At 61.9% G+C, this 26,372-nt stretch overlaps 2 protein-coding genes and 1 long non-coding RNA gene across 7 annotated transcripts; 1 reads left to right on the top strand and 2 right to left on the bottom strand.

Moving 5' to 3' along the window:
• Nucleotides 1–290: 290 nt before the first annotated feature.
• SIRT3 (sirtuin 3) lies at nucleotides 291–8,527 on the bottom strand. 4 transcript variants are annotated; one of them, XM_036428493.2, is made up of 7 exons: nucleotides 8,467–8,527; nucleotides 4,993–5,184; nucleotides 4,528–4,760; nucleotides 3,607–3,707; nucleotides 2,646–2,807; nucleotides 1,657–1,866; nucleotides 291–778 (listed from the first exon to the last, which is right to left on the bottom strand). In XM_036428493.2, exons 2-7 carry the CDS (start codon nucleotides 5,037–5,039, stop codon nucleotides 758–760), a joined length of 774 nt encoding a protein of 257 aa, XP_036284386.1. In that variant the 5' UTR covers nucleotides 5,040–5,184; nucleotides 8,467–8,527; the 3' UTR covers nucleotides 291–757. The 4 variants fall into 4 exon arrangements, with proteins under 4 accessions (XP_036284386.1, XP_045434038.1, XP_036284385.1 ...); XM_045578082.1 differs by lacking the exon at nucleotides 8,467–8,527 and adding an exon at nucleotides 8,009–8,132; XM_036428492.2 differs by lacking the exon at nucleotides 8,467–8,527 and adding an exon at nucleotides 7,981–8,124.
• On the top strand, nucleotides 8,493–25,851 carry PSMD13 (proteasome 26S subunit, non-ATPase 13). 2 transcript variants are annotated; one of them, XM_045578080.1, is made up of 14 exons: nucleotides 8,493–8,737; nucleotides 9,829–9,907; nucleotides 11,157–11,191; nucleotides 11,266–11,321; nucleotides 11,559–11,602; nucleotides 11,762–11,848; nucleotides 12,734–12,905; nucleotides 13,681–13,760; nucleotides 13,834–13,959; nucleotides 14,416–14,478; nucleotides 15,277–15,357; nucleotides 15,493–15,609; nucleotides 15,993–16,097; nucleotides 25,819–25,851. In XM_045578080.1, exons 1-13 carry the CDS (start codon nucleotides 8,643–8,645, stop codon nucleotides 16,086–16,088), a joined length of 1,131 nt encoding a protein of 376 aa, XP_045434036.1. In that variant the 5' UTR covers nucleotides 8,493–8,642; the 3' UTR covers nucleotides 16,089–16,097; nucleotides 25,819–25,851. The 2 variants fall into 2 exon arrangements, with proteins under 2 accessions (XP_045434036.1, XP_036284380.1); XM_036428487.2 differs by lacking the exon at nucleotides 25,819–25,851 and having other exon boundaries at nucleotides 8,495–8,737; nucleotides 15,993–16,329.
• Nucleotides 16,593–17,982, bottom strand: LOC123651921. The gene is made up of 2 exons (XR_006740923.1): nucleotides 17,667–17,982; nucleotides 16,593–16,808 (listed from the first exon to the last, which is right to left on the bottom strand). It is a non-coding gene; the product is annotated as an uncharacterized LOC123651921 (long non-coding RNA).
• Nucleotides 25,852–26,372: the final 521 nt, after the last annotated feature.

Consider the following 26,372-nt stretch of genomic DNA (forward strand, 5'->3'; position numbering starts at 1 on the left):
CCCGCCCAGGGTCTGGCAGGCAGCACGCCGCAGGAAGGAGCAGGTGGGGCGGCGGCCGGGGAGGGTGGGGACGCCGTCTGCATCTGAGGCTAATCCTAGTGGCGTGCCTGCAAGGGGAATCGCAGGGTCTGGGCCAGATGCGTGTCTGGAGAGGCTAATGTCAAAGGCAGGCGTCGGGTGAACAGGACGTGAGGGGTGACACGGGGACCAATGTTCTGTCCTTGGACCCCCACGTCCCTTTGCACACGCACTGTCCCCTTCGAGGGACAAGAAGGAAAGGACGCCTGATGTCTACAGTAAAGTTTATTTCATGCCGGAAGTGAAGGACAGCACCCTCCTAAGGAGACTGGCGTGCCAGCAGGGCCCAGGGCACGGCGTGGGAGCCAGGCCCCACTCGAGAGGTGGCTGTGCCTCCGCCTGGCCAGGCCTCTGACAGACAGAAGCCGAGCTGCCCTGCAGGCAGAGGCCTGGGCACGGGGTGCGTCCTGCGTGGGCTGCGTTCCTCGGCCCGGGTCAGAAGGAAGCCTCGCAGTACAGCCTCTGCACATGGAGAGGGACCTGCAGGGTGACGGGCCGTACCACCGACAGCAGCGCGGCGGGCACAGGGTGGGCATGGCGCCAGTGGGCCACGCTCCGCCCTTCGGCCCATGTCCTGGGCCAGCAGTTTGTACGCCTGCCTCAGCTGTCCAGGCACGAGGTCTGCACGGAAACGGGTGGTGACTCCAGGCACCCAGTGCTGGTGGGGGACAGCCGTGCCCTATCTGTCCTGGCCACTGAGCTGGAACAGAGGAGAGGGCAGCTGGTCACCTGGACAGGCAACGCCAGAGGTACAAACTCTTCCTAAGGCGAAGTTTTCTGTCTACAAACACCACTGTGGAGCCAGGTTGGCTGGTGCCAGCAGGGCGGGGAAGCAGCCAGTCACAGTGTACCCGCACTTCCGCCTGGACAGCAGCTCAACCCCTAGAACCATAACCCGCCTGACACCCCTTGTGAGACCGGGAGGCACCACGGGGCAGATCTTAGGGACCAGCTCCCAAGCCCACAGGGCTCCTGGCAGCTTGCTGTGGTGGGCGTGGTCAGCCCGAGCAGGAGCCCCAGACACTGCTGGTGACCATGCTGGGCTGTGCCTCTGCCCCTCTGCCCGTGGGCGTCGAGGCCTGGATGGTCTTCACTCCCCGCCTCCTCCTGACACCTGGCACCAGCCTACCTCTCAGCCCTGAGACCGAACGAACGAAAGGCCTGGAATGACGACGGAGACCTAAGGGCAGTCTCACCCCGAGCCTCAGCTCTCTCTGGCCCCACTTGGCAGGAGATGAGGCTGCGGCCAGAGGGTGACAGCGCAGCCGGAGGGTGGGATTCCCCGGATGTCTGCCTGGGGCCACAGGAACCAGATCAGCACACCCTGGTAACTCCCCTGGGGGGCGGGGGTCTCCCTGCCTGCAGGATGCCCTCCAGAGCTAGCCCAGAGGCCCAGGCCCCTCCTGGGGAAGTCAGCCAGCACGGCGACAGGCGGGTCCCTGGGAAACCCCATCCTCTGTAGCCACTTGTCTGTGGGTTTGACCAGGCCTGACCACCAGTGTTAGCGCCTCAGCCTGTACCTGCCCCGTCTCTGCTGGACCAGGACTGGCAGCCAGTGTTAGCGCCCCCAGCCTGTACCTGCCCCGTCTCCCGCTGGACCAGGTCCTTCAGCTCTTCCGTCCAGCCCAGCAGCGCCACCAGCCTGTCCACACTGTCCACCAGCTCCCCCAGCTGCAGCACGTCCTTTCTGCGAGAGTGCCAGGCCAGGGACCCCGCCGCCTCCTGGTTCATGAACACGCGCGGCACCGAGCTGCGCACGGCCTCCGAAAGGCTGGCAAAAGGCTCCACCTGGAAAATGGCCAAATGTGAGGAGCCGTGGCCAGCCTGGACCTCTGGAGGCTGTGAGCGCCCCCGGAGAGGAGCCCGGCCGCCTCCTGCTGCAACCTCCCTGCCCAGGCAGTCCTGTCTCCCAATGCCCGCCTCTGCGGGTCTCCCTGGCCAGGCTCACCTGTCCTCCCCACCAGGCCACACCCACCCCAGCACAGCCTGGCAGGCTGGTCTGTCCAAGCTCCACTCCGAAGGCAAGGACCTGGTCCCACACTCAGAGTGTGTGTGTGTGGGTGTGAGTGTGTGAGTATGTGAGTGTGTGTGTGTGAGAGATGTGGCCTTTCCCGTGACCAGTGGAGTTCATCCTAGTCCCGCACGGCCAGGGAGGGGAGTGGGGGGAGGGCGGCCCCTCTGTGCCCTCCCTGTGCAGACCCCGTTAGGCCTGACTCAAGCAAGAGTCAGTGTGACAGCCCCAGCCCGTGTCGCTCAGTGGGTAGAGCATCATCTTGGGTTTAATTCCATCAAGGGCATGTACCTCCCTGGCCCCGGTCAAGGGCGTATGCAGCAGGCAACCAATCAATGTCTCTCTCACATCGATGTTTCTTTTTATCCTCCCTCCCTTCCCCCCAAAACCAATGGAAAACACATCTCCGGGTGAGGATTAACAAAACAGTGTCATGGCTCCACATCCCTCCTCTCTTAGCTCTTGGGGCTGAATATGCTCTCCCCCCCCCCTCTCCCTGGTCCCCCCTATAATCTCCCTGCTCCCCGCCCTCTCCCGTACCCCTCCCGGGCCGGACCTGCAGGGAGGTGCCCAGGATGAGCAGCAGGTCGGCGGTGGGGAAGTCCACCACGTGCAGCAGGAACCTCTGGGGCAGCGCTTCCCCGAAGAACACGATGTCGGGCTTCACGAGGCCGGTGCAGACTGCGCAGCGGGGGACCTTGTCCTCCATCACCGCCTCCTGGGGGACAGAAGGGACGAGGGAGCAGCGCCATGACAGGCGAAGGCAAAGCGAGAGGTCCTCCCGCGGAGCAGTGAGGCAGCCCCTGTGCCAGGAGCACCGTCGCCGTTGTCGTTACCCCCTCCGTCTGAGCCCCCAGCTGCGGGAGGCTCCACACTGACTCCCACTCCGGGCACGGTGGCAGGCGGGGGGCGGCAGGACGGGCTCAGTGATGTGGACCCGGCTCCCTTTTGGGGTGAAGCAAGTGCTTTCCACTAGAAGGGAGCAGCACACCACGGTGAACGTGGAATGCCTGTACCACGGGTCACCTTAGGTCATGTGACCTTTGCCTCCATACAAGTGAAAGGCAGGGTCCCGGCCATCGCCAAGATGCCAGCTCCACCCACTCTACCTGAAGGAGCACCCCCCAGCCCCGAGAGGCTGGGAGGGGGGCCTCACTGCTCTGCCAACAATAAGCTCTGCCCCTCCAAGCTGCCCCATGACACCTGCCCACAGCGCTGTGCTCCGTGAGCGAGCAAGTGTCATGTTAAGCACATGGTCCACCCCTGCAGACACACGGGCGCGTGTGGGAGGTGTGTGTGTGTGTGTGTGTGTGTGTGATACGCACAGATCTCTTAAAAGCATCAACACGTTACACAGAGCTTCCCTATGTACTGTGCTGCCTTCATTGTCACGTATTACAGGTCTACTTTTAAATAAAGAAAAACGGTCCCAGCTACCCCCGCTCCATCCTCAGGACCCAGTCATAGACAACCCCGCCTGCGGGCAGCCGGCACAGCGGAGCCCAGGGGGCACTCACCCAGAAGCCCTCCATCTGGGTGGCTCTGCGGCACACGGTGCAGGTGGCAGAGGCAAAGGAGCCGTGCGCTTCCACCAGCTTCGAGGCAGGGATGCCGGCCGCTGGAAGGGAAAGCTCAGCTCAGTGCTGCTGGGGGTGGGCGGTGGGTAGCTTGGAGGCCCAGGGGGAGTCCTCCCTCAGAGGGGGCTCCCGGAGTAGCCAGCCTGGGGAAGCAGCCTCTGCTGCTCTGCTCCACGCACACCGAGCGAAGGTGAGAGGGGAAAGGAGACGCAGTCCATTTCCAGCACTGGACGGACAGACAGACAGACAGACACAGCTATTCCGGCAGTGGCTTCTGAGTGCCGTGGGGACAGACAGGGTCCAGCTGCGGGTGGCCTCCCACGGTCCGTGTTCGTCCTGACGCCACACCCCACAGAGCCCACGGCCAGGGAGCACAGTTCCCCGGGAGTCCCCTGCTGGACGACCTGGCAGCAAGGAAGCAATTCTCCAAGTCGAGGTGCCGCCCGGCTGCGTGGTGGGTGGCTGGCAGTGGCGGTCAGCGCCGGTCAGCACCTGTAGGCGCCACTGCGGGAGGGAAAGGGCCCAGCACGTGATCCTCACGGGTGGGGGCCAGCGCAGAGCTCAGCACCGGCCGGGATCACTGCCGCCCGCTCCTAAGCCTCTGCATGATGGTGTGAAAGTCCTCATCTGTGAGGGCGCCCACGGGGGATTTGTAGATTACATATGTAACTCGAGGCATTTGCTTCTCACACTCTCCACAGGCCCCATCCCAGCCCCGAGAAGGGAGAGAGCAGCCTAGGTCCCCAGAAACCAGCAGCAGGTGCTGGAACGGGCCTGTGCGGCCGGACCTGGCGCTGTCAGAGGCACAGGAGGGAGGGAGGGAGGGAGGGAGGGTGTGGGACAGCTGCCGGGAGGCCTCACCTCGCTCCAGCCCGTCGATGTTCTGCGTGTAGAGCCGCAGGAGCAGCCCTTTGTCCTCGAGCAGCCGCAGGAAGTAGTGGATCACGTTGGGCCTGTAGTTCCCCGGGTACATCTTCTTGGCCCACGTGAGGAAGGGCGTGGGGTTGTGGAGGAAGAAGGTGAGTTCAAATATGGCCTCAGGGTACGGGACATCGCAGTGCTGGAAGCTGCTGTAGAAGCCGGTCCCTGGAGACCTGCAAGAGCAGCCGGAGCCTCAGAAGGAGAGAGGGGCGCCGGGGGAGGGGGCGCCAGGGGAGGAGGTGCAGGGGGAGGGGGTGCAGGGGGAGAGGGGGGAGGGGGGCACCGGCAGGGGGAGTTGGGGTGGGGAGTGGGCTATGGGGGGACAGTTGGGTGGGGGGAGGAGTGGAGTGAGGGGGAAATGGGGGGGAGGGGATGCAGTGGGGAGGGGCACGGGCAGGGCGGCACCTGAAGTCGGGGATGCCGCTGGGCGTGCTGATGCCAGCCCCCACCATGACCACCACCCTCTTGCAGGCCCGTGTTAGAATCAGCTCCGCCACGTCCTGCAGGGAGAGCTTCTCCTTTGCGCTGTCGCCTCCGTTTCCTGAGACACTGGAGACACCAGCAGAAGGACAGGAGGGCGGCCGTCCAACGGTGGAACTGATGGAAAGGGAGTGGCCAGGGAGCCGCCGTCAAGTCCAGGCAGGTGGTCCAGAGCGAGCAGCCCGCCCCTCCCCCGCCCCATGGCTGAGCCAGCCTCCGACCCTCCTGCCCCCCGGTGCCCACCTTTCCCAGCAGGAACGAGTCCTGGGACGAAGCCATTCCCATAACTGGGAACCATGTGTGCGTGAGGAAGGTCACAGGCCAGGCCGGAGCCAGGGCACCCCCTTTGTGGGCTGCGGCCCGCTCTGCAGAGCAGTCCATACCAGCCCGGATGTGACACACACACAGTACCGTTTAAATAAAGTTACACTTCTTATTGTCGGGATGGGAAGGGGGCTGTAGAGACCCTTCCAGAAAGCAGCATTGCACCCTGACAGCCAGGGGTTCTAATGCCGCCTCTGCCACTGCCAGCATCCCCGCCATGCCGAGGAGGGCGCTCCCTGTTGGGGAGCGGGAGGGTCTGCCACGGCGACAGGGCCAGACACACAGCCAACAAGCCGCGGGCTCGGCGAGGCCTCGGGAAAGCCCCTGGGAGACACAGAAGCAGCCAAGGAGCACAAGGCCTGAGGGTGGGGCCTCGCTGGCACCCCACCACGGCGCTGGCCACTCGCCCCGAGTGCAGGCCTGCCAGCCGCTCGGCCCTTCCCACACTCCAGGTGTGACCCCTCCACCCTGACGGGAAAAGAGAGGCAACCATCGATCGGACAACCCTCCCCAGACGATGACTCAAAACCGGAAAGTGAGACTTTAACTCGCTGTGACCCTGAAAGGAAGAAGCCCCTAGAGCACGTCTTCAGACTCCGGGCAGGACAGTTGGGGCTCATCTTCCAGGTCTGACCCCCTCCCTCTCTGTCTGCTCCTCACCAGTCGGGACCAGGCCTTGCGGGCTGCCTGCTGCACGGCCTGAGGGCTCACAGCTCCTCGCCCACGGGACCCCCTCAGCCACACCCAGTCCAGGGACACCTCACACCCTCCTCTCAGTCCCAGGGGCTCCCTGCTTCCCCGAGCCTCCACCAGCCACTGGCCCCCAGAAGCCAGGCCGCTCCTCACGAAGCCCCTGCTGAGCCGGGAGAATTCCGTCCTCCTCTGAGCTTAGGGCCGCCCCTGCCCCTCATGCTGTGACCCTCGGGCGGCCTCACTCCGCTCTGGCTCAGTGGCGGGCAGTTCAGGGACCTGCTACTCAGTCCACACGCACTTCCAGTGTCGCCACCTCTCTGGCCACACAAAGCGTCACCTGTGACCCTGGCCTGACGGGTATGGATGAGAAAGGGACAGGCTGCACACGCAAGGCTGGGGGCACCGCGTGGGCCTCGGCTGCCGAAGCCAAGCAAGGCCGCGGCAATTCTTTCTTAGAAACAGAGCTGCCCGCCTCCCAGCCCAGGCTCTCCCTCCCCGGCAGGTGTGCCTGGGGGCTGAGCATCCACCTGTGAGCCAGGCGGTCACAGTTGGATTCCTGGTCAGGCACAGGCTCGGGTTGTGGGCTCCATCCCCAATGTGGGGCGTGCAGGAGGCACCAATCAATGGTTCTCTCCTCATTGATGTTTCTATCTCTCTCTCTCTCTCTGAAATCATTAAGAATACAATAATTAAACACACACACACACCTCAAAGGGCAGAAATTGCCAGCAGAAAGCCGGTGCTAACGCACTGCTGCTCCCAGCCCCTGTGCCCCCTGCTCTGGGACAGGGGTAGCGAGGCCTTTAATGGCAGTCCCAGTCCTTATCGGCCCCTGGTAGCTCAGGTCACTCTTCAGCTACGACCCCCTCCAGGTGCCTGCAGAGCCTGGCACAGGGGCAGGCTGCAGGGAGCGAGGTCGGCCCAATGCCAGCTGTGCCCTCACAGACCCAGGGTTTACAGGTTTCAGGTGAACAGAGTCCTCGGAATCACTCCGTCACCTTTCACCACGATGTTAGGAGCTGTGTGAGATGGCACCACGCGAATGTGTCACCATCTACATAATACTAATCCAATATCGGCAGTTAAATTAGTTTCCTAACCACCGTGGGCCTTACGGGTTTTGCATGCTGGCCCAGCTCCCACACAACGGTTCCCCAGTCCGCAGCGACCGGCGGAGGGCTCTGCACACGCAGGTGGGGTGCTACCTGCAAGACCTCTCGGGGGACGATAAAAGTGCGCTCGGCTTTAGACCCAGGAGTGGCACGACCCGGAATTCACCTAAGGGGTGAGCTCCCACCTGGCGGCGGAGGGCAGTGACTGACCGCTGACCAGGAGGTCAAAGTCGATTACAGGTCGGGCACATGTGGAGTGGGGAGGTGGGGAGCTGCGGGCCAATCCTGCAGGAGGCTGCGGGTGGATGATTCTCTTGTCACTGATGTTTCCATCTCTCCCTCTCCCTTCCCCTCTGAGACCAATAAAAATATATTTTTTAAAAGGTGAGCTACCAACTAGGTAACTCACCGCAGCGTTCTCTGTAATAACTAAGGATTAGGAGTTATCCAGTCAAGAACGTGGGTTCTGACAGGGCAGTAAGTCCTAGACGGACCGCTAAGCGGAAGGGCAGGTACAGACCAAACTAAGGGTGGCAATGTCAACAACAGGCACGTGGGTGTCACCGTTCCCGCCCGGGGAACCGCGAGAAGAACGAGACCTGATCGGGGAACACTCCGGACAGGTCAGGTTCTGCTGCCGCCCCGCCCACCACGCGAGGGGACCCGAGGGTCGCCGCGCCGGGCACTGAGCCCCCTGCGGGCCTTCACCCGGCCACGGGCCACCACGGCAGCCCCGAGGCACCCGTCTCCCTCTGCCCGCCCCGCGGCTGCTACCCGGACGAACCGAAGCCGGCGGGCCCAGGCCAGCTCACCGCTCGGGCCCCAGAGTCCGAGCGCGCGGAGAGCAGGTCGAGCCCACTGCGCCATGGTCACCGGAGCCCGCTCGCGTCGTCGTCCCCGCGCCCGGTCACGTCCCCGCCCCCGCGCGCTCGCCCCGCCCCCGCTCGCCCCGCCCCCGCTCGCCCCGCCCCCGCGCGTCCCGCCCCGCGCGTCCCGGGAGCCGCAGACTCGGGTGAAGGCAGTTCCCAGCCCGCAAAGTTCCGCCCACAGCGGGAGTGTCCAGTCTCCCTCCGGCGCGCCCACCTCTTCCTCTTCCAGCCGGGGGCGGGGACGCTCGGTGAGCGCCCACTGTGAGCAGGCCGCGCCCGCACGCTCCGTCCTCACAGACTCTGCTAGGAGCGTGCTGTCGCCGCTGCCCTGGAAAGAGGAGCTGCGGGCCACCAGGGCCGAGGCCAACAGGCAGGCGGTTGACCGCAGGCGCACTCCTCACGCTTCAGGGCACCAGGGGCGCGGTTACCCTGACAACCGGGGGACGCCCAGTGCCGAGGACAGCGCTCCCGGCGTGCCCCGCGCGGCGAGGCGCCGGAAGTGAGTGAGCATTTCCGGCAGCCGTCCCCGCGGCGCGGACTTCTCGGTGGCAGCGCCGTTTTGGCTTCTTTCGCCGTCATGAAGGATGTGCCAGGCTTCCTCCAGCAGAGCCAGAGCTCGGGGCCCGGCGAGGCCGCCGTGTGGCACCGCCTGGAGGAGCTCTACACGAAGAAGTGAGGCTGAGGCGGGCGCAGCGGAGGGAGCGTGCGGTGGGCCGGGGCGGGAGGGCACCGCGGAGGGGCCGGGCCTGGCGGGCCGGGGGCGCTCCGACCTGCGGGGCGGGGTGGCAGCCACGCGGATGGGGGTTTGGGGGCCCTGGGATCACAGCCTTCACCCTCCTGAGCGAGGGACTGTGCCGGGGTTCTGAACTTGCCGATCTCAGAAGAGGGTTCTGGGCTGGCCGGTAGCGTTATCCTCGTTCCACCCCAACAAGCCAGCGCCCGGGCTTGGACAGCAGATCCTGGCGTCCTGCGCTCGGCCTCGTCCTACTGACTGCCCAGGCCCTCGCCCTCTGGAGCCGGGGGACCAGAGCCCGGCGCAGGTCTGCCTTTTCCGCGTTGAGTCTGCATTTGGTTAAAGGCTCCCTTTCCCTTCCCCTCTGAAACCAGAATATACTTAAAGAAGTAAATGTCTTTATTGAAGAAAGGAAGGGAGAGGTATAAACACATCAATGATGGGGGAGAACCATCGGCTGCCTCCTGCACACCCCACCCTGGCGGTGGAGTCCGCAATTGGGGCGTGTGCCCTGACCAGGAGTCAACCGTGATCTCCTGGTTCACAGTTGGACGCTCAACCACGGAGCCACACAGGGCAGCACTTGGTATTTTTCAGGGCAGTTTACTTGCATCCTTAAAAACTAGCCTTTGGTTTCAAATGTGCTGTCATTCCAGAGAGTTCCCTGCACTCACTGTCAATCACCCCGTCACTGAGGGGAAATGAGCTCAGTGGAAGCTCCTTCCCTGAGGCGCTCGGTTGCCAGGCGGAAGAGCTAGGGTTTGGACTTGAATGTGTACGATTCCAAAGTTCTTGCCTCCACCGCACCTCACAGGGACCCTGGGAGGTGGTCTGGAGGGATGTTCTCCGTTTATCGCTGGGTCTCGGAGAGGAGAGGCGCTCTCGGGGGTCCTACCTCGGAGGAGGGGAGCCAGGAAAGAACAGGGCTCCGTGGCACCCTCCCTGCACTCAGCGGAGAGGTTTCTGCTCCCGCACAAGGGCCGGCCGCGCCTGTGACTGGACGTTACTTTCTAGGTCTTACGTTTTTCAGGTTGTGGCATCAGCTGACACTGCAGGTGCTGGACTTTGTGCAGGACCCGTGCTTTGCCCAAGGAGATGGTCTTATTAAGGTAACTGCCTTGTCATGCTGGGTCAGGTTGCCTAAATGTGCTCCAGGACTAGGAGATGGCGGGTGGGGTTTGCAATGACAAGACGCTGCGCTGAGTCAGCAGTCACTGTGTGCCAGGGACTGTTCACACGTGTACTCACTCACTCTTCGCAGCAACACGGGGAGGCAGGCGTGCTGTGGCCGACTCTGTGCCGTAGGAGCAGAGCCCAGAGGTTGAGTGGCTTGCCTTAGATCGCAGCGCATAAGTGACACACGTTCTGGCATCTATATTCCTAAGATGCAGTCATGTGGCATGCTCCTGGATCTTACTGTCAGAACAGGCTTGTGATCACGTGCCACCAGAGGCTCAGCCCTGAGCGGGACAGAGACCCGCTTCCCGCTCGCTGTCCGTCCTTCAGAAACCCTCCCGCACCACAGGGAGGTTTCTCCCGTGCTGCACATGCTCCCTCCTGCCTGGCGCGTCTGGATTATCCAGCTGCCCCTCTCCTGTACCAAACTTGCCACCTCGTTGCTCTGCATTCCCTAGAACTCGTCACCATTTCTGGAATAACCTTTGGAACCTTTCCCTTTGTTTTTGTTTGTTTGTTTAAAAAAAAATACACACACACACACACATAGTTTTTAAAAATTGATTTCAGAGAGGAAGGGAGAGAAATAGAAATACCAGTGATGAGAGGGAATCATGCCTCCTGCACAGCTCCTGCTGGGGATGGAGCCTACAACCCTGGCATGTGCCCTTGACGGGACTTAAACCCGGAACCTTTCAGTGTGCAATCCGATGTTCTACCCACTGAGCCACACCAGCCGGGGGAACCTCTCTCTCTGGCTGCTCCACCTGTGTGCTTTGATTCCCCTTGTTCCTGAGTTCTCGGCGATGCTGTTTATTTCATGAGTCCCCACGAAGCACGGACCCCCGTGGAGCCCGGGGCAGCACCTGGTGCTTGCTGAGTGGCTGGGGACCGGAGATGGGACTAATGTGCCTGCAGTCCTTCTAACCTGCTGGTCCTGGGCTCTAAATTCTCCACCCGGTGCTTTGGAGGAGAACATAGGACTTGGTCTTCAGAGAGCCTTCTAGGCCGGTACAATGCCCCAAGCCAGAAACAGCCCAGCTTGCTGTCGTATCCGTGGGTGATCATCTGTGTGAACCTAATAACCACACGCGGGGGTCCTGGGAAACGTGCCCGCCGTGCGAGGTCCGGCTGGCTCTGCAGATGCAGGTGTCTGACTTCTCTCCACGTTTTGCTCCACAGCTTTACGAAAACTTCATCAGTGACTTCGAGCACAGGTAAGGCCCTCTGCTTGTCGACTTCGGAAAGGAAGCGCCGAGGCGTGGCGCTCACGTCTGTGCTTGTGTTTCAGGGTGAACCCCCTGTCCCTGGTGGAGATCATCCTCCACGTGGTCAGACAGATGACGGGTGAGTGGCCTGCTGCTGGCAGGGCTGGTCCCGGTGCCAGCTGCCTCCGTGGCCTCGAAGCGTACGGAATGGAGCTTTATTGCATTTTGATAGAAAATATCCAGTTCTAACATTTTTATCTTTGTTTACGTTCCAAATCTCAAGGTTACCCCACGTAAAAGCATGCTGGTTGGTAGAGACCAGTCTGTAAAGAGACCTTTGGTGGTTCTTCTGAGCTGGTTCTGCTTCCTTTTCTAGATCCTAACGTGGCTCTTACTTTTCTGGAGAAGACGCGTGAGAAGGTACGTGTGAAGTTCTTAAACATGTGTTTGTGTCTGTGCTCCCTCACTGTCCACAGCCCTGGAGACCAGGCTCTGCCCATGGCAGCCCACAGGGTGCGGGTGCCTTGCTCTGTGGGCCACTGCCCACCCGTCTGAGGTTCCTGTTTCCGGTGTCTGTAGGTGAAGAGCAGTGACGAGGCCGTGATCTTGTGTAAAACTGCCATCGGAGCCCTGAAGTTGAACATCGGGGACCTACAGGTCACAAAGGTGAGGTCGCCGTCACAGGTTTGTCTTTGGTTTAATAGGCTGTTTAAGCCCTGGCCAGTTTTCTCAGTGCTTAGAGCGCTGGCCTGCGCACTGAAGGGCCATGGGATTGAATCCTGGTCAAGGGCACCTGCTGTGCTGCGGGTTCCAGCTCGGCCACGGTCAGTGTGTGGGAGAGACAGCCAATCCGTTTGTGTCTCTCACATCGATTTTTCCTCCCTCCCTCCCCTCCCACTTCCTAAGAATCAATGGAGAAAATAGCCTTAGCTGAGGGCTAGCAACAATGACAAAAAAGAAAAAACTATTGGGGAAATCCTATTTTTCCTCTTTATTTACTTTAAAATAAGTTACAGGAAAGTTGTGAAATAGCACAAACTCCTGTGTCCTTTCCTCCCACTGCTGCCATCCCCCTGCCCATCGTCTGTGTGCCCGGCTTTTTCCTCAGAAACCACTTAAGAGTAAGTTGGTGGTTGTCGCCGTTCCCACAAACAGGACCCAGCGTATTGGCTCCGCAGGGGCCACAGCCTCAGCCAGGCACAGCCTGAGGGCCCTAGTGGACCAGGGTCCGCCATTCAGGTCCCATGCTGCTGCCCCCCCTCTTCTGCATCCTTTTCATGTCAGAGTTTCCTGTCCTGGAGCCTTTTGGTCTGTTTTTTATTGATTTTAGAGAGAGAGGAAGAATCGTTGATCGGCTACCTCCTATACACTCCCTACTGGGCCTGGGCCTGGGCCCTGACCGCAATTCGAACCGGCGGCTTCTTGGTGCACGGGTGGACACCCCACCGAGCCCCTCGGCAGGGCTGAGGTTCCTGCCGCTTCCCGTCTTGTCACGTGTTGCTTTACAACGCTGTAAGCTACAGAGAGGTCCGTCTTGCTTCCTGGGAACAGGAAACCATCGGAGATGTCGAAGAAATGCTCAACAACCTGCCAGGCGTGACGTCGGTGCACAGCCGCTTCTACGACCTCTCCAGCAAGTACTACCAGACCATCGGCAACCACGCCTCCTACTACAAGGACGCGCTGCGCTTCCTGGGCTGCGTCGACATCAAGGACCTGCCAGGTGAGACCCGCACTGGCCGGTGTCCCTCAGAAGCCCGCCTGCGGATGCTGGGGGGCGGGGAGGGGGGCTGGAGGCAGCAGGTCTCAGCCCTCGGTGCCTCTCCCCTTGGGAAGGAAGCCGTGCTGGAGCGGGAAGGGTGGCTGAAGCAGTAGCTTCCACGCTGGACGAGTCTTTGGTGTCTCGTTCGGGGAAAGGAGCCTAAGCACTCCCTCCACCCCCGGGGCTTTGTGAGAGCCTGCGCCTCCGGCCCAGGGACGAGCAGCAGAAACCTCTCGGGGACCTGAGGGAGGAAAGAAAAGACCCTGAGTCGGGAAGAGGGTGGTGAATGTGTTTACAGAGGAAACTTGGGCAGGTTTTAGAGGTTCCTCACAGTTCACTGTTGAAGCCTCGGAGAGCAGCAACTCCTGGAAGTGAGTGTCATGGCTGCATCTCCAAGAGGGCCCAGACAGGCAGCCGATGTGGCGGGGACTCTAATTCTGGGTGGGAAGAGGCTAAGCAAGCTCAACGGGGCACGCTCCCACTAGAGGGCTCTGGGAGCACAGGCGGGAAGGGAGGTAGTCACATGGTTTAGGGGGGGAGAGTGGATGGGTGCACTTCCCACAGAGCCCGTGAAGGCGGGCCTGCAGGATCTGAACCCAGCGCTGTCACCAGGCGCCTGTTAGCGCTCTGCTGTGACCCCCTGGGGTGCTGCCGTGCCCCTTTCCTCCCTCCCCCCCGGGGCTTTGTGGGGGGGGGGGTGTCCTCCTGATGTGTGTGACGAGGGGTGTTGTCCTAGTGCCGGAGCAGCAGGAGAGAGCCTTCACGCTGGGCCTGGCGGGACTTCTCGGCGAGGGAGTGTTTAACTTCGGAGAACTGGTAAGTGGGCCCAGGGCACAGACGCGTCGCCACGGGCAGTGTGCGCTGCCAGCTCACCGTCTCTGTCCCGCAGCTCATGCACCCTGTGCTGGAGTCGCTGAGGGGCACTGACCGGCAGTGGCTGATCGACACCCTGTATGCCTTCAACAGCGGCAACGTGGAGCAGTTCCAGACGCTGAAGGCCGCCTGGGGCCAGCAGGTCAGTCCAGGCCGCCCCTGCCTCTCCCTATCGCCGGGGACAGGCAGGCAGCACCCTGGGGTAGCTCAGGTGTAGTGGTCTGCTCCGCCCTGCGGACAGCGCTGGGGGAGGGTGACGCAGCCTCTGACAGAATGTGACCTCCAGGTGCGCAGAGCGGGGCGGGGTTGGGGTCATGAACCCGTCTTGAGTGTGGCTCTGAGCTCAGCAGATAACTGTCCTCTGGGGCTGCCTCCAGGGAAGCTGGTAACGTGCTCTCCCCTCGGGACAAAGCCCTGGGACTGAGGCCCGCCCCCTGCTGTCTGACACCGGAACAGCTCTGCCGGGCCACGCTCTGGTCTGGGAACCGGCCTCCAGCTGGGCGCTGCTCTAGTCATTTCCCAGTGCTTTCGGGAGCCTCAGGCAAGTGCTATTTCTGTCCCACCTGCTGGTCAGGTGACGTGTCTTTCTCCTTCACAGCCTGATCTTGCGGCCAACGAGGCTCAGCTTCTGAGGAAAATCCAGCTGCTCTGCCTCATGGAGGTAAGCGAGTGCCAGCACCCTCTGTGCTGAGAAGCCGGCAGGTGGCGCGGTCCTGCTCACCCCAAGCCCTGGTGCAGCTGAAGCTAGTGAAGCAGCTACCGTAGAACAACCCCACTGCTCTTCTGTTTGTATTTGGGTCTCAGCGCCCATGACCTCCTCAGAGAGCCCGCCGGACATCGGAGCTAACCTAGCTGCCGCCACCTGGCACTCGCCGCTCCTTGTCTACAGCCCCTCTGACTCCCGCTGGAGTCTGAGCCTTTTGATGCCTTTTTCTTTTTAAAGATCTTTTCATTGCTTTCAGAGAGGCAGGGAGAGGGAGGGAGAGGGAAAGAGAGAGAGAGAGGGAGGGAGAAAGGGAGGGAGGGATATCCATGAGAGAATCATGGATCGCTGCCTCCTGCACGCCCCACACTGGGGATCGAGCCCACAACCTGGGCCTGTGCCCTGACCGGGAATCGAACTGTGACCTCCTGGTTCCTAGGTCGGCGCTACTGAGCCCCGGTGGCCAGTGAGTCTGAGCCTTTGAGAAAAGGGCTCTGTGTTCGGCTCAGCGCAGTGTCCCTAGCTCCGAGCACTTGCTCAGGGTGGACAGTGACGGGCAGAAAGCTGCCGCCGTGCGGCTGTGCGGCTGATCTCCCCGTCTCCCCTGGGCACTGAGAGCTGGTGGTAATGGATCCAGGGCTAGCACTGAGAAAGCTGGAGTGTAGAGGTACTAGTATCTGCATTTTCAGAGCAAGTGTTGACAAAAGGATCCTTACTCGGTTTTCTGACAGTTCTCACTTGGAAAATTTTTTTCAGATGACTTTCACACGACCTGCCAATCACAGACAACTCACTTTTGAAGAAATTGCCAAAAGTTCTAAGATCAGCGTGAACGAGGTACAGTGTTTGGACTGGGCTGTCCCAGAGGGGCTGGGCTCCTGGGGGGGGGGGGGCACCCTGCTCCCCAACCTCAACCACAGAGGGGCGGTCCTTCCCGGCACTGGGCAGCACCCTGACCCGCCCTCTGCGCAGGTGGAGCTGCTGGTGATGAAGGCGCTGTCGGTGGGGCTGGTGAAAGGCAGCATCGACGAGGTGGACGCGCGGGTCCACATGACCTGGGTGCAGCCCCGTGTGCTGGATCTGCAGCAGGTGACGCTGGCCATCGGGAGGGAAGGGGCTCCGGGGCGGCTCCTGCTCGGGGCAGGGTTTCAGGGTTCGCTGCCGCCTGGGACCTGAACCCTGTGTTTAAAAGCGATTGTGGTAACAGTGCTGGTAGGTGGTGATGCCCTTTAATCCTAAAATTGGTCTCTGATCGGGCACCTTCCTGCTTATGTGATTTGAGCTTAAATCCATCCTCACATTGGCTGGAACTTAATCCTGTGGATTTCCCCTGTTCTTGCCTGCTGGCTTCCTGCCAGCGTGTGAAAATGTGCTTGTGGGAGATGGTTGTGGGGTGCCGTGTCCTCCCCCCGACCCCAGCTCGGGATCCCTCGTTAGGCCCTCACTGTGCCTCACTCTGCCTCCGCCCTCAGATCCAGGGCATGAAGGAGCGCCTGGAGTCCTGGTGCACGGACGTCAAGAGCATGGAGATGCTGGTGGAGCACCAGGCACACGACGTCCTCACCTAGTGCCTCCCGCGGCCATCCCCCCAGGCTCCCCGCCGAGGCGGGCTTTGCTGGGCAGGACGTTCTTCCTGGGAAAGGCCCCGTGGTGTCTCCTGACCGCAGTGAGGGTGGGGCCCGCTGGTTGGAGGGTGGGCCCTGCGTATGGCACCGCTCCAGGTCGATCTGCCCCCCCCACCCCCCCCACCCCGTGTGAGCGCATTCCCAGGTGGCCCAAGGGCCCTGCAATAAAAGCCGCTGCCGTGTCCTCGCTGTGGTTTCCGTGGCTCACCCTCCAGGCCACGCCTGTGTCTGCAGAGCCTCGAGGCAACAGAGGGAATGGGGGTTTGGGGGAGTGGCCTTGGCCTCCCCTCTGAGGAGAGCGCTCCTGCACTGCGGGACGGGTGGAGTGGTGGCGAGGGCCGGACGCCTTCTGACAGGTCTGCCCCCTGCCTGAAGCCAGCGGCTCCTGTGACCCGCGTGCCCTGTGCTGAGTCCGGGGAGGCGGCGCATGCATGAACACAGCGAGCGTTCGGTGGGGAGGGTTTAATGAGAGCTCCCTCCCGTGCCCACGGCGTCGGCGGCTGCCCGCCTCACTGGCAGACGTCACGGGGCGGACTGGGTGGGGCCTCACTCGGTGGATCCTCACTCGCTGGAGCGCTTCTTGTAGCTCTCCAGGTGGGACAGCACCCAGCCCGAGGGGAGCATGAAGCTGAAGAAGGTCACCACGAGCGCCACGGCCTGCTCCTGCGGGGAGACACATGGGAGGCACCAGGCCTGGGTCACGGGAGGTGTCCGTCTGGCCGGCCCCTGAGCCCGCCCGGCTCCCTCGACCTTGACTCCTTCCCAGGGCGCAGGTGCTGCCGGTCAGGGCCTGCGGGCGGCAGACCGCCCAGGTTCTAAGTTGCTTGAAACAAGGGCGGCCTCGGAGTGGGGGCCTGTCCGGAGCCCGGGGTTGTTGGGCTCCTGGCTGTGAGTGCGTGCGTGGGGCCTGCCTGGCTCCCTGTGCTCTCCCGCCAGGGCGGGTTCTGAAGAGGCAGCTCTGCTTCCCCCTGGTTCCTCCTGGAGCAGCCTGGCCCTCCCGTTTCCTAGATCAGGTGCCTGATTAGCAGGGGAGGAAGGGGGTAAGGGGGGGACACTAACCCTCCTTTTAGTTTCAACCCCAGAGGCCTCGGGGAGCTCCGGCTTCCCTTCCCAGCACATGACCTTGGGCTGGTGACCTTCCTAACCTTGGTTACTTAGGCTTGGCCCAGGTCAGTTCCCCCTGTGCTCCCCCGGCCCTCGGAGAGCCCACCTCCCCTCCCACGGTGACTGCGGGACCCCTCGGCCCCTCCCAGTTCAGCCTCGGCACCTGCCTTGGCAGAGGCAGTGGAGCCTGAGAATAGGCCCGACGGACAGCTGACTGCCGGACCACAGCTGCAGTTGGGACAAAGCCCCGCCCGCCCTAGACAGGCCCCTTTCCCAGTTCCCTTCTGGCAGCGCCAGGCTGGGAGGGCGACCGTTCCCTCTCCCTGGACCAGCCAGGCTTCCTGGGACCCCCCTGAAAGCCGCCTCATCCTGGGAATTGGGACTGCCAGCCCTCCCTGGGCCGGCCCCAGTACTCACGGGGGCAGAAGTGGGGGATTTGGCCGGCTTGGCGGAGATGTGCGCCTTGGGGACCACGCAGGCCCTCAGGGGGGCTTGCAGCAGCCTGATGGCGGGGCCCAACCTCATGTTGCCAGTCTGAGCTCCAAGCTCCGTGCGTCCTGTCCCTCGCTCTGCCCTCTGCTCGCGGGGCTGGGCTTGGGCTTTTTATAGCTCGAGGGGAAGCGCAGCTGCCCCTCCTGGTCCAGGGCTTGGCAGGAAGGTCGCCAGCCTCAGGCCGCAGCCGCTGGCATGTCCCCTGCAGTGGGCCTGGCCCTCCCAGCACAGCTGGCCCTCCTCACCCGGGCCTGTGAGCACTGGAGGGCAAGCGGCAGTTTCAGAGGGACCCGGCCGGCGGCCATGATGCCCAGGGGCTTTGGTGTTGGCATTTCTGGCTGAGCTGCCCGGCTTCTCTCTCTTGACTGCAGCTGCCAGGTGTCCCCAGAGTCCCCTGTCACCCGTGCGGGGCAAGGAGCTGCCCGGTTGCTGATCTAGGCAACCCCTGCCTCCAGACCCACGGGCAGGCTGGGCACCTGGGGCGAACTCAGGCCTTGGCCCCCAGCAGGGCAGTGCTCTGGCGGGAACAGTTATTCGGAAGCTTGTTTCCTGCTCAGGGGACATGCACCTTCTCTGAGCATCCATCGCCCGCCCAGCAGTCCTTGGGGAGGGCAGGGGGCCTGTCTGTCCCCACATGTCCGCCAGACGCCAAGGCCACGTCCCCGCGCTGTCGGCAGGCATTGCGGGATGCTGAGCCCCGGTTGTCCTGCCTCGTCCAGGCCCTGTGTGACCTCTAACAGTCCTCCCCCCTCTGCAGACCTCAGCCTCCACCCCTATAAAAAGCCCAAGCGTCTACCATCAGGATGCACAGGCGCCAACTTGTCCCCAGGGGGTTAAGTCCCGGAGGCCCTGAGCCTGTCCCCCTCCCTCAGGCGTCTTACCCGTCTGGTGCTCACAGGCCCACCCAGCCAGCATCGTGACCACACCCACTGGCTGCGCTCCCCACCCCTGTCCGGCCTGGAAGGTCCCCGCAGCCCCACACAGCAGCCGGGACGATCCCAGAGCAAGCAGGCCCGTTGCTGCCCGCCCCACAGTCCCCCTGCCTGAGGATCCCGCCCCCATGGACCACTCTGCCCCAGCTCCCATGTGTGTTCACCTGTGTTCACGGCTAGGCCAGGTCCCGGGGCATCGCTCAGGATGTGCGCTTGTAGCCGGACACGAGGCCTGTGAGGACCCGCACTCACTGCCTCGTGGCTGAGTTTGGGGCTTGGCCTGCTTGGCTCAGCTGATTCCAGTCCTTGTTGCTGAACAGAAGGAAGTAGGAGAGGGCGGGGCCGGGGGATGGCCCGGGTTGGACTGAGGCAGACAGATTGGGTCACATCACCCCCCAGGACCTGAGCCTTCATGTGGACTGTGTTGGAGGCCACAGCCCTGAGGCCCGATGGGTCGGCGTGGGCACAAGCCGGGGAGCTGAGAACCACATGGACCCACGGCCCGCAGATAGCGTGTCACTAGGGACGGTGGTGCCCCAGCTGGTGGCGTGGCTCTGTGGTTGAGCATCAGCCTATGAACCAGGAGGTCACGGTTCGATTCCCGGTCAGGGCACGTGCCCGGGTTGAGTGCTCGGTCCCTAGACGGGGGTGTGCATGAGGCAGCAGATCCATGATTCTCTCCCATCGATGTTTCTCCCTCTCCCTCTCCCTTCCTCTCTGAAATCAATAAAACTATATATTTTTAAGAAAGAGCGCCTTTAAAGAGAAAGAGAAGTGGTGAGTTGATGACGCCAGCATCACCTGAGAACGTGTTTAACTTTGCTCTTCCCTGGAAGCCACACATGTTCCAAGGAAGGCGGTTCCCAGGCCCGCCCCCGCCTCCCGTGGCCTGTGACCCGGGCAGGAGCCGCAGGGGGCCGAGGAGGGAGCATGCTCCGAGGAGCACCTCCACCGAGCGGGGTCCCTGCCAGCTCAGGCCGGGCTCTGCCCCCTCAGAATAATCCTTCCGCCCGGACCTGTAATTACCGCTGGGGGAGGCTGTGGATTAGACACCCAGTCGCCCAGCCAGGTGGCTCTTTCCCAGGTGAGACCTGACCCGCCCTGGCTGCTGAGAGGCTCCCCCTCTTCCCGCGGGTGGGATGGGGTGCTGGCAGGTCCTGGGGTGAGGCTGCCCCGGAGACAGCCACTCCCGCAGGCCTGGGTGGCCCGCCAGTCTCAGCCTCACTCCCTCCTCCCCCACACCTGTCCCTCCTCCCGCATGGCATGGGGGCCTTTCCCAGCACAAACCTGGCCCCCCCCCCCGCATGGCATGGGGGCCTTTCCCAGCACAAACCTGCCCCCCCCGTGGACCAGCTTCGGGCCACAGCAGCGGGAGCTTTTACTCCCAGAACCACTTGTTCACGCCAAACCCCAGAGCCGTGCTGCCCAGCCCCACGCAGGGGCTCCCGTCCGCCCCGAAGCCACATTAGGTCCCCACAGAGCAGAGCCCTGTCGGGCTCCCCTCCCCCTGGGTCTGCCTACGGGGAGGAAGCGCGGTGACCCCGAGAGGAGACGGAGGCCACCGGGTCACACTGGACCAGGGAGTGAAGGGCTCTGAGGGTGCAGGGGGGTGGGGGCCTGTAATACCGGGGGAAACTGAGGCTGGGGGAGGGGGCCGGGCCCTGGGCCGGAGCAGGAAGAGCTGTCGAGACTCCGGAACCCTCCACTCACCTTCACCTACCACCCTCACACAGACGTCTCTCTGCTGGACCTGCCCCTCCTGCCCATGGCGTGTGTGTGGAGGGGGCACAGAGGGCGGGGGCAGCCCCCGTGGACTCTCCCTCACGGGGGAAGCCGCAAGCCCCCGGAAGGCCAGTGCTTCGTGTGGCCCTTGGCACCACCCGGTGTCTGAAATCTGCCACTGACGATGCTGGGGGAGCAGAGAGGGGACCCCGACACGGCCGTGCGTGCTGACATTCCCGCAGACTTCCCCGCGCTGGAATCACTTCCATCCACAGCAGGCCCTCAGCGTGTCCTCAGCGTGTCCTCCGGGCCCGCGGCACCGGGAACTGGCCAGCCTGACCGGGAACCTCGGAGTGTCCCGTCACCTGTTATTACCCCCCTCCCCCGGGGAATCCTGTCCCATGAGCAGGTCCTGAAGATAAACCTGCTTGCACTACTAGTGTGTCTACGTGATGTCCACATGCGTCCTGCGGGTTCTGCCCTGGAGAACACATGCTAACACGCGCTAGGATGTGTTGGTCAGTTAGGGAACACGTGTTCCCAAGGAAGGCGGTTCCCGGGCCTGCCCCCGCCTCCCGTGGCCTGTGACCCTGGCAGGAGCCGCGGGGGGCCGAGGAGGGAGCATGCTCCGAGGAGCAGCCGAGCTTGCTGTCATATCCATTGATGATCATCTTTGCCTCCTGCGGGTTCTGCCCTGGAGAACACACGCTAACACGCGCGCTAGGATGCGTTGGTCAGTTAGGGAACCAATGCGGACACGCCATCGAGAACTCAGCAGAGCCTCCTCCGCTCCCTGAGGGCCCTCTCTCGCCCAGGACCCACCCAGGACCTGGCATCGCCAGCACCTCCCCAGGCCCTCCCGGCGGCCCAGCTCCTCGGGCCGTGGCCGTGGGCTGAGGGCGCCCTCTGCTGTTCCTGTCGGGGTTGGGCTGAGGCTGGATTGGAAGGATGACCAGGGAGGGTATGGGGGGGCGGGTCAAGCGCCCTCTTGTCACACCATCCAAGGCACCACCCAGGCGACCTGAGCACCTGGCCGAGGCAGCGTTTGTCCTGTCTCTCTTCTCCCCACCCTGTCCTCTCCGGGAGGACATCTGGGCTCAGCCCGCGCTGCCGGGCCTCGCGCTGGGGCTCCCCCTTGTGACGGGGCCAGGGGTAGGCTCCCCAGGAATTACATTGAATTCTTCTGCATGGGAGATATTCTCCCATTTATTATTATTTTTTAAAATTATATATATATATATATTTATTTTTTAAGGTACATATTTATATTTTTTATTTCAGAGAGGAAGGGAGAGGGAGAGAGACAGAGAAACATCATGATGCGAGAGAACCATTGATTTTCTGCCTCCTGCACGCCACCCATGGGAGATCGAGCCTGCAGCCTGGGCTTGTGCCCTCGACCGGGATTCAGCCGGTGACCTCCTGGTTCATAGGTCAATGCTCAACCACTGAGAAACACCAGCTGGGCCGTATCTATTTAATTGTTGATAGTGTTACAGATGTCTCCCACTTCCCCTGCTTCATCCCCCTCCTCCCAGCCCCTACCCACCCCAGGCCTTCACTACCCTAATGCCATGTCCGTGGGCTGTGCATATAACACACTAGAGGCCTGGTGCAGGGGTTCGTGTGCCCATGTGGTCCCTCGGCCTGGCCTGCAATCCATCCCGGGAGGGACCGAGGGAGGGACCACGGGAGGGCTCCAGGGCATGTCCAGCCTGTCTCACCCAGTCCCAATCAGCCAGACCCCAGCAGCAAGCTAATCTACCGATCGGAGTGTCTGCCCTCTGAGGGTCAGTGTGCATCATAGCGATTGGTTAAATGGTTGAACAAGCAGTGGGACACTTAGCATATTATGCTGTTATTATATAGGATAAGTTCTTTGGTTTTTCTCTCCTCATCCCCTCAACCTTACACTGAGGTATGTCAGTCTGTCCCGTGCCTCCCTGCTTCAGGTTGTATTTTGTTGGTCCATTTATTATTACTCACTAAAGGCCCGGTGCATGAATTTGTGCACAGGTGGGGTTCCTTGGCCTGCCCACCCCCCATCAGATGGGAAGAGGGACTGTGGGAGGTTGTCCCCATCAGGCAGATGGGGGCCCGGCAGGCTGTGGGAAGGGACCAGGAGACATTGGTCAACTGTGGGAGGTTGGCTGTGGAAGCACACTGACCACCAGGGGGCAGCTCCTGCGTTGAGCATCTGCCCACTGGTGGTCAGTGTGTGTCATAGCAACTGATCCACCAGTTGTTCTGGTCATTCAATTGTAAGGATTGCTTAGGCTTTTTTATATATAGATAGATTATTTGTATGCATTGGTTATATGTTACATGCTGAATTCTAATCAGTACGAAAAGTTTGTTGCTCAAATTTTCCATTTTGGGCATTGGGATTTTAAAAAATATATATATTTTATTGATTTTTTACAAAGAGGAAGAGAGAGGGATAGAGGGTTAGAAACATTGATGAGAGAGAAACATCGATCAGCTGCCCACAACCAAGGTACATGCCCTTGACCAGAATTGAACTCGAGACCTTTCAGTTTACAGGCCGACACTCTATCCACTGAGCCAAACCAGTTTTGGCGGGAATTCTTTTTCTTTCTTTTTTTGGGGGGGTTGCTGTGTCCATCTGGTATACTCTTACCATTAGGGAGTTTTTTCTCTTTTATTTGTTTGAGAGCTTCCTTACTTACTGGCCTGAACAATGCTCCAGACTCATCTTTTTTGTGTTTTGTTAATCCTCACATGAGAATATTTTTCCCATTTCTTTTCAAATATATTATATTGATTTTTTACAGAGAGGAAGGGAGAGAGATAGAGAGCTAGAAACGTCGATGAGAGAGAAACATCGACCAGCTGCCTCTTGCACACCCCCTACCGGGGATGTGCCCGCAACCAAGGTACATGCCCTTGACCGGAATTGAACCTGGGACCTTTCAGTCCGCAGACCGATGCTCTACCATTGGGCCAAACCGGTTTCGGCATTCCCATTTCTCTTCAGAGAGAATGGGAGGGAGGGAGGGAGAAGCGGGTGGAGAGAGAGAGAGAGAAAGAGAGAGAGAGAGAGAGAGAGAGATCGACATCAATTGTTGCCTCCCACATGTGCCTGACCGGGGCCGGGAACAAACCTGCAGCCCAGGAACCTGCCCTTGACTGGAATTGAGCCCCAAACCCTTAGGTGCTTGGCGATGCTCTTGTCACTCAGCACACCAGCCAGGCCTCCATCTTGCGTGTTTTCTGCCTCGGCCCCAAGATAAGCCAAAGAGCCCGGGACCCTTTACTGAGCAGAGAGGGGGCGCCCTGAGGTAGGTTTCATGAGACCCTCAGGCTGAAGGGGTCCTGGGGGACTTGGGGGTTCCTGGGTGTGTGAGGACGGGATGAAAGGAAGCGTAGGAGGCTATGGCAGGTGCGTCTGGAGGGAGGGAGTCCCAGGTGAAGCTCCTAGAAAGCAGAGAGTCAGCTGCCAGCATCTCCGACAGGCAAGGCCACGGGATGTGTGTGTGTGGGGGGGGCTACCTGCAGTCACATTCTGTGTGCAGGTGCCAGAGCCGCATCGGGAGAGAGAGGAGGAGGCTCACAGGGGGGCAGCCAGGTGAGGGGTATACCAGGCAGCCGGCCGAGGGCAGCCTTGGGCAGGGTGGGGCCTGGGGCAAGGACCCCTTGTTGGTCTGAAGTGGGAGGAGGCTGAGCAGGCCCTGGGAGGGACCCCCCCAAGTGTAGCAGCCAGGCCCCAGGTGCTTCTCTGTGCTTCACTGCCCCCGACCAGGAGCCGGGAGCGCCCACAGACCTGCATGACTGCAGGGACACCCCCGTCCCCCCCCCACAGAAAGGCTGCGTGCCGCTGTGAGCAGGTGCCACCTGGCTCTGCTCCTGCCGGGCCTCTGTCCCCTTGGCCTGGGCCTCCTGCAAAGGTGGGGGCCCCCTATCCATGCGATGGGGCCACAGGTGGGTCCATCCCCTGAAGCGGGGGTGGCCACCTTTCAAAGGAGAACCCCACCTGTGCTGCTCCCCGCGGTGCCCAGGCAAGGCGGGAGGCCCCCACCACGGGGCCGCCGCCCGCTGCCAGCAAGGCCAGCTGCAGCTCCAGGGATCTCAGAGGTCAGAGCAGCCCAGGTTCCAGGAACGAGGTGCACATGTGGGCCGCTCTCCCAGGCGCAAGGGCTGATGGGATGCGGCTGATAAGGCTTTATGGCCTGGCTCTGGGTGCGACACAGCGTTGCAGTTCTCAAGGTCCCGGGGACGGCGGCTGCTTCCCGCTGCCGGGTCCAGAGCACCGAACTAATGATTAACCGGCGGTGGGCACGCTGCCGTCTCATGTGCCCATGGAGCTGAACACGCATCTCAACACTCACCGCCTTGCCACAACCGGTGTGGCTCAGTGGATAGAGCATTGGCCTTTGGACTGAAAGGTCCCGGGTTCAATTCTGGCCAAGGGCATGTACCTTGGTTGCGGGCACATCCCCAGTAGGAGGTGTGCAGGAGGCAGCTGGTCGTTGTTTCTTTCTCATCGATGTTTCTAACTCTCTGTCCCTTTTCCTCCTTCCTCTCTGTGAAGAATCAATAAAACATATTCTTTTAAAAAAGAGAAAGAGACAAAGTTGTAAATTCCAAGCCTCTTTAAAAAAAAAAAAATCACCGCCTTCACCGACTCCCAACGCTCAGCGCAGGCAGGAAGCAGTCACACTGAGGTGCGGCCTCTCCAGAACTTCCCACCCTCCCAAACCAAGCTCTGTCCCCACTGAACACTCCCTCCCTCCCGCCTCTGGCACCACCACCTGCTTCCGTGGGGACCTCGGAGGAGCGGTCACACGGAGGCTCCCTCTGGTCTGGCCCATGCTGCAGCATCCCTGCCCTTGCTTTCCAGTGAATGGCCGTCCTGTCTCCCTTCAAGCCCGGATCAACCCCTCTCCTTTCCACTGGTTTCCCCACGCTCACCCAGCGGCCCTCCTGTCCCTGTCACTGCCAAGGCCGCAAGCCGACCTCAGGCGCTGCCGGAGCGGGGCAGGGGGTGTGGGCAGCGGCCGGGAGCCCCGGAGGCTCGGGGCCAATCGTGTGGAGCCCAGAGGGGCTGTTGCCAGGGCCTTGGTGCTGCTCCCCAAGAGCCACAGACATGGGGATGTGGGCGCGGGCCAGCTAGCAGGACAGTGGTGTGGGGGCGGGGGGGATGCTGGGGAGCAGAGGCGGGAGGGAGTGGATGGGAGCAAGCGCATGGCCGGGGCCTGCGGACCGGGCTGTGGGAGGGGAGGAGAGGAGGGGGAGCTTTCAGTCCCCCCATCCCACCGTCCTCCCCGCCCCCACAACCTCGGAGAACCCCGTTTCTTCCAGGAAAGAGCAGCTCTGCAAGGCAGACACGGAGGCCGGGTGCCGGACTTTCTGAGCCCATTTCTGACGGGGCTGTGGGACCATCCCTCCTCTCCTCTTCTGCTCCCCGGCTCCCCCCTCTCGTCCCACAGCCCCAGCCCTGCCCCCCAGCCTCCTCCCATGGCTCAGCCGCCACCTGCCAGTCGCTGGCAATGCTGGCCGTTATCAAAGCCGTTCCCAGCGCTGTTATCAGCAGCTGCTGAGCTCCAGAGGGCACATAGTCCACCCCGGAGGGTCCGCCTCAGGAGTTGGAGACGAACTTGGCACCCACATCCCAGCCCCTGGACCCCAGGCCGCTCAGGGCAGGGTGCACCAGAGCCGAGGGGACACCTCTCCTCGCCACGCCACAGCCCGGCTGGCTCTGACCCCGCCCCTCGGTCCCTTTGACAAAAGGAAAAGGTCATGGTCGGCAGAGCTGAGTGAGGGGCAGGCAGACTGGAGTGGGCTTAGAAGGGGGGACGCTCTAGGGGACCCCAGAAGACACAGTGAGGGGCTGCCCACAGAGCAGGCCCGTGCATGACAGCGTCCCTCTCCGCTCTTGGTGTGCCGTCACCTACCCCTGCGCGGAGGAGGGCTTGGAGGCACAGAGAGGTTAAGCAACTTGTCCAAAGTGGCCCAG

Source organism: Pipistrellus kuhlii, unplaced genomic scaffold (genome assembly GCF_014108245.1).
Source record: "Pipistrellus kuhlii isolate mPipKuh1 unplaced genomic scaffold, mPipKuh1.p scaffold_m20_p_9, whole genome shotgun sequence".
In the NCBI taxonomy this organism is placed as follows: Eukaryota; Metazoa; Chordata; class Mammalia; order Chiroptera; family Vespertilionidae; genus Pipistrellus; species Pipistrellus kuhlii.

What these genes read in the sequence shown, in the direction of transcription:
- PSMD13 (XM_045578080.1), top strand. Translation starts at nt 8,643, where the DNA reads ATGAAGGATGTGCCAGGCTTCCTCCAGCAGAGCCAGAGCTCGGGGCCC. An exon ending in CGTGGTCAGACAGATGACGG is followed by an intron (nt 11,322 to 11,558) that starts GTGAGTGGCCTG and finishes TTCCTTTTCTAG; the next exon opens with ATCCTAACGTGGCTCTTACT. An exon ending in CGACATCAAGGACCTGCCAG is followed by an intron (nt 12,906 to 13,680) that starts GTGAGACCCGCA and finishes GTGTTGTCCTAG; the next exon opens with TGCCGGAGCAGCAGGAGAGA.
- SIRT3 (XM_036428492.2), bottom strand. Translation starts at nt 8,063, where the DNA reads ATGGCGCAGTGGGCTCGACCTGCTCTCCGCGCGCTCGGACTCTGGGGC. An exon ending in GCCTGGGCCCGCCGGCTTCG is followed by an intron (nt 5,185 to 7,980) that starts GTTCGTCCGGGT and finishes CCTTTCCATCAG; the next exon opens with TTCCACCGTTGGACGGCCGC. An exon ending in CATCGACGGGCTGGAGCGAG is followed by an intron (nt 3,708 to 4,527) that starts GTGAGGCCTCCC and finishes TTTCCCTTCCAG; the next exon opens with CGGCCGGCATCCCTGCCTCG.